This window comes from Eurytemora carolleeae, unplaced genomic scaffold (assembly GCF_000591075.1).
Source record: "Eurytemora carolleeae unplaced genomic scaffold, Eaff_2.0 scaffold95, whole genome shotgun sequence".
Taxonomy (NCBI): domain Eukaryota; kingdom Metazoa; phylum Arthropoda; class Copepoda; order Calanoida; family Temoridae; genus Eurytemora; species Eurytemora carolleeae.
The window spans coordinates 263,388-269,161 of record NW_019396113.1 but is presented as its reverse complement, the minus strand read 5'-3'; the positions used below and the strand labels follow the sequence as shown (position 1 = coordinate 269,161).

The window sequence follows — 5,774 nt, the reverse complement described above, 5'->3', positions numbered from 1 at the left end:
AGGTTTCAAGGGGACCGTTGTAAATCGGACATTTTTTCATGGAGGGTCACTTGAAATTACGCTTACAGTCCCTTTTACAAGATAATGTGGAAAACTACTCTATTCTAAAAACTAAGAAAAAAAACATTTAGATTAAGAGCTGTGTCTCCTTATTTTCGGTTTGTTTAAAAAATCAAGGCTTTTAAGGCGGCGCTACGACATCTGCTCTATTTCCATTTGCTCTATGGCCATTTGCTCTAGTTCCATTTGCTCTATAGCTCATAGATCACGACGTTTGCTCTATATGTCATCTGCTCTATACGTCAATTGATCTATAACACGTCATTTGCTCTATAAACATTTTTATGACTGTGATGGTCCAATTGCTCTACTCAATATTTTCTCTATGAGTAATCACGTCATTTGCTCAATAAACATATTCTACAAATATCTAATCATATTAAAACTGTATTTTTACAATTTTACATTTTACAATTCTTCCAACAGTTTTATTATTCCGCCAACTTCCTGGAGATAGTTTTGTTTAGAGAAGAATAAATATAGTTTTCACCACATATTTGGTTTGTTTTACCCCTCTTATTATTGAGCAGTCTCTCTGTCATGATGAACTTTGAAGAACTGATTAAAACTGCAATTTGCGAATTTTCCAAAACAAATTCCCGCATTTCGTAGTGAAGTTACGCTCAGGAATCCCAATAAAGCTATTTTATTGTGTATTTTTAGGTTAAAGAGCAAATGACGTGTTCAGTCATAGAGCAAATGAGGTATAGAGCAGATTGAATATAGAGCAAATGACGTATAGAGCAAATGGAAATAGAGCAGATGTCGTAGTGCCTTTTAAGGCTTTTGCGTTTTGAAAAGTTGTTCATAATACTTCAAAATTTGTATGCTGAAATAAATTTGTTTTTACTATAACAAATAGGATACTTTGTAGTCAGGACAACACATAGACAAATAAATTTAAAGATAGGATTTTCATCGATAAGATATTTCATTGATATGATATTTCATAGACAGAAAAGAATTTTCAAAGACAATCAAAGATTTTTGGTTTAACGATAAATGTGACACAATTTTAAAAATTTTAAAATACATATATATTTGAAACAATATTTTCTCTGAAATGGACCAACATCCTCTTGTACATTCTTTAGAGCTCAAAGAGTACAAACAGCTGCACAGTACATTCTTTAAAGTTCAAAGAGTACAAACAGTTGCACAGTACATTCTTTGGAGTTCAAAGAGTACACAATAATCTAAGTTATATAGCCGGGAGGGTAAACCAGTCTATCCATGTTAGTGTATCTATAATGATAAATTATATTATTATTATGTAATCGGACTATCTTAAAGTAAAATAAATTTGAGTAAAAGATTTTTTAACAAAATAGACTACAAAAAGTCTTTCATATCTAGTGTAGTAAATAGTAGTAAATAGTAATAGTAAGTAGACATTCAAAATTAATCATGTTTTTAGAACACCCTGTATTTTGATATTGTATAAATATTTTACCTGTACAAGCGTTCCATTGAATTTTCATCTCTCCAGACCCCGGACACCCTGTACAATTTTTAAGGTTAAATGTTATAACATCTTCTATATATTTAAATTAGTCATACCTTTTTGTCTGTTCGTTTGTGTGTCAGATCATTATTCCTAAACCCCTGGACCGATTTGCCTACCACTTTAGTTTGGGAACACGGGAGAACCCCGGGAATTTTCTTAGCTTGAATTTGAGATTCTAAATTTAGTGGATCGGCTTTTAATGGGAAAATAGCTTAAATCCAAATGTAAGACCTAGCGCCGGTAAACGGCGGGAGTAACTATGAGTAACAGCTGGGTAACGCTGGATTCCCAAACTAGTATATAATTATAATACTGGAACAGCAGATTGGGTACTTTTTTACGTTCCTGGAACTTTATAGTGCGACATATTAACATATATTAACGTTTCTTAGAAGTTAGAATGAATGTCATTCACTTCTTGTAATTCAAAAAATTTTATACTCATAATAGTTACTCATAATAGTTACTCATAATAGTTACTCATAATAGTTACTCATAATAGTTACTCATAATAGTTACTCATAATAGTTACTCATAATAGTTACTCATAATAGTTACTCATAATAGTTACTCATAATAGTTACTCATAATAGTTACTCATAATAGTTACTCATAAAAGTAACTCATAATTTCCCTTTTTTAGCTAATTAAACACTTTAGAGGAAATTTAAAATAGCAATTTCGTAGCAATTAATTTTGTTGAAAACGGTCCTAAATTTTATCAAATAAACCAAATAAAACAACAAAAACATGTGAGATGTCTTGATGTATAAGGGCATCATAAGAACCAAAACATATCAAGAACAGCATTTTTAAAAATTATCTATGACACGCAGGGAAAGTTATCTATATATGCTTTGCTTTTCTGTCTGTCCCGGGTGTCTGTCTGTTTGTTTGTGTCCAATAAACGACGGAACCGCTAGTGGCACATACAGTGACATAACCCTTGGGATGGTTTATAGAATTTATAGAGTTATAGAGTTTATAGAAAAGTCGCCCATTTTTTTTTTTCAAAAATACACCACTTTCATCAGAAATATCCATGAAAATTCGGTTATTATTTAGAACGAAGATAAAAAGGTGATCTGAAGAGCAACACTTTTACAAGAAAGGGGGGGGGGGCGCAAAACACCATAAACGGTTAGTTTCCTATATAAATGTAAGAATAAATGCTTACAAACCTTCGGCTAGGATGGTAGGCAGGTTTCAGAGGCAAAGGCATACTCACACTACGGTTTAAAATTCATGATAACAATCCATGAAGATAAAAGATTATTTGAATGAAAATTAAATCTGATTAAAGGTACAGCTACATTGTAATTTTTGAATTGGTTTATCTTTCAACATGTTAAAAATTAAGTTATTTTGTAAACACAAACATTGCAATTTAAACAAAAATAAGAATCATGAGTTTTTCCTAAGAGGGTCTTCTGTGTATAGTGCTGGTACACTAATGCTCTGATTATCATGAGATCCCAGTCCTGATACTCCAGGTGTACCTGATGCTCCTGATGCTTCAGATTCTAATCCCTTTGCTCCAGGAGGAAGCAGTTGGCCAATAGTACTGCTTGAGTGGTCTAAAGAGAACCTCCTTTGGGATACACTGGACGCTTTAGAAATGACCCTTCTTGTTGATGCTGTTCTGTTCAAAAGCGGATCTGGAATGACGAAAATGTTTTGTTCTAGACCAGAGCTGTGACTCCAGCTGGTAATGGGCCTACTGGGTGAGGAGTTCCTGGAGTTCATGTTCACATGTACAGAAATCCGGTTGGGGTCACTGTGTACATTTGAAACTGGTTCTGGGTCAGGAACATCAATGCAGGTCTCCTGGATTTGGTTTGGTAAATTCAACGGTTCATACATAAAGTTATGCACTGCACTATGGTCTGAGGATTCTCCATCTGTGACTGGCTCCATTTGACTCTCTGAAGAAGGGTCTGAAGGATCAGAGTCTAAGCTGGATAACCTTGGACTAGATCCACTAGCTCCAGGTGAAAGGTCTACAGCAGAACTTGAAGGGTTTAAAGACAGATTCTCAAATGCAGGTGTTGCTGGATCAAACAGTTGAATTTTCAGCTTATTATGAGTCCTTAACAATAAATGTTATTCAGATTAAACGTCCATATTGAAAGATGTTTTCCATCGCTAATTTTTCTATTCGATAATTCATTCATACAGCTAATTAAATCCGTTAAAAACATTTTTATTTGACATATTTAACAATAGTTATATGAAAAGTAAATCAGCTACACGGAAAAACACATTAATTCAAAAATGAGACAATTAACAGACAATTTTGTCAATAATTTATATCCCAGCTTAAACTAAAATATGTATTTTTTATCAAAGACCAAAATTTTCATTTGTTTGTAGTAGGATTGGACACAGAGCTTTTGTAAACAAAAAATAGTTTTGCTAACAATTGTAAAAAGAACCATTCATTCACTTAGTTGATACCTTGAGTTTGTATTGCGCGTGATATAAACTCTAGCAGGTTCATCATCAGATAGTATTTTCTCATCAGATTTATCCTACAATATAAATTCAACGGTTTATCATCAGATAGTATTTTCTCATCAGATTTATCCTACAAAAGAAAAAAAGGGCGTATGAATCATAAAGTAATTAACAATAGGACACTAGATGTTGTCTTTTCAAGATTTAGGGGTTTTTCGTTCACAATAACCAAGAGGCAGAAGCCCAAAGGAGTTCCGCACAGGCAGCGTTAAAAGACATGAGAGAGAGCATGCCAAGCTTGTGCAGAACTGCTTTGTGATTCTACCTTAGGTTTATTTTGAACAAAAAACCCTAAATCTTAAAAAAATCTGTTATTGTTAATTAATCAATTACATCTAGGCAGTGCCACATATTCAATTTGCAAACATATCTATGATTAACTGCCAGCTTTAGTTTATAGACACAACAAACTTAAAATAACTGATCAAATTTCTGTCAATTTAATATTTCGGTTGTTTACCTTATTTAGTTCCAACTCCAGTGCCATTAAATCCCCGGCATTTAATATTTCCGTCATCACTCTCTACAAACAACAAAATATCTTTATGATAAAAAATAAAATAAATATGTTATGCTAATTTAGTCATATTTAATGAATTAAGGATATTTCAACCACACACTTTTCTAAAATTGTTGCCTAAATTCATGAGATTCCAGTTCCGCAATATTGATTTGACAAATGTAGACAAGGTACCGTTGTGAATCTGATTTGATAAATGTAGACAGGGTACCGTTGTGAATCTGCTTTGACAAATGTAGACAAGGTACCGCTGTGAATCTGATTTGATAAATGTAGACAGGGTACCGTTGTGAATCTGATTTGATAAATGTTGACAGGGTACCGTTGTGAATCTGATTTGATAAATGTAGACAGGGTACCGCTGTGAATCTGATTTGATAAATGTAGAAAGGGTACCGTTGTGAATCTGATTTGATAAATGTAGACAAGGTACCGTTGTGAATCTGATTTGATAAATGTAGACAGGGTACCGTTGTGAATCTGATTTGATAAATGTAGACAGGGTACCGTTGTGAATCAGGCATTTTCCTCTTTATCTAGAGGTCACTCGAAAGTAGAGTTTCTTCTTAATTTTTTAATATTTTGTTGCCTTTTGTTTTGGAGATGATTGATTTTTCTTTTTCTTCTCTTTTTCTTGTTTATTTGTATTGGTATAAACCACTTTAGGTTGAATGATTCCACCACTTTCTCTGAAAAATACATATAAAGGGAGTGTTCGCGAAAAAAGGAAGGCATTCCTTTTTATTTCATATCCAAGTGATGTTTCTGTTTAGAAAATTTATTGCACTGGCCGAGCGAGGGAAGGCAGGCGGCCATGAGCCACCACTATTTCCCCTTCCGTGCCACACATTAGCGTTTTTTCTCTTCCGGCAGCCATGAGCCACCACTATTTCCCCTTCCATACCGTAAATGGTATATTTAGGGCCTTTAAAGTGTGATTTTTAAAAATCCAGCCACGTCACGCAAAAAAGCACAACTCAAACCACTTTTTTAATTCTACTTAAGATTGATATTTTGTGTGTTGAATTCTTAAACTGTTTTACAATGAAATTTTTGACAAATTTGATTGAGTATTGCATCTTGAAATATCACAAAGTCTAATGATTATTCAATTTTTGACTCACTGACTCACTGACTCACTGACTGACTGACTGACTGACTGACTGACTG

The 5,774-nt window shown here is 33.6% G+C and overlaps 1 protein-coding gene across 2 annotated transcripts in view; it reads right to left on the bottom strand.

Annotated features, from left to right (window-relative positions):
• Positions 1 to 434: 434 nt before the first annotated feature.
• LOC111695322 (uncharacterized) overlaps positions 435 to 5,774 on the bottom strand; it is an 11,895-nt gene continuing 6,555 nt past the window's right edge. For both annotated transcript variants that reach the window (XM_023464600.1, XM_023464601.1), the window contains exons 9-15: positions 5,194 to 5,293; positions 4,545 to 4,607; positions 4,025 to 4,098; positions 2,985 to 3,656; positions 2,749 to 2,796; positions 1,514 to 1,561; positions 435 to 1,305 (exon numbers count right to left, since the gene is read on the bottom strand). In XM_023464600.1, the coding sequence (XP_023320368.1) occupies positions 1,257 to 1,305; positions 1,514 to 1,561; positions 2,749 to 2,796; positions 2,985 to 3,656; positions 4,025 to 4,098; positions 4,545 to 4,607; positions 5,194 to 5,293 (1,054 nt within the window). In that variant the 3' untranslated portion in view covers positions 435 to 1,256. The remainder of the gene's footprint in view (positions 1,306 to 1,513; positions 1,562 to 2,748; positions 2,797 to 2,984; positions 3,657 to 4,024; positions 4,099 to 4,544; positions 4,608 to 5,193; positions 5,294 to 5,774) is intronic.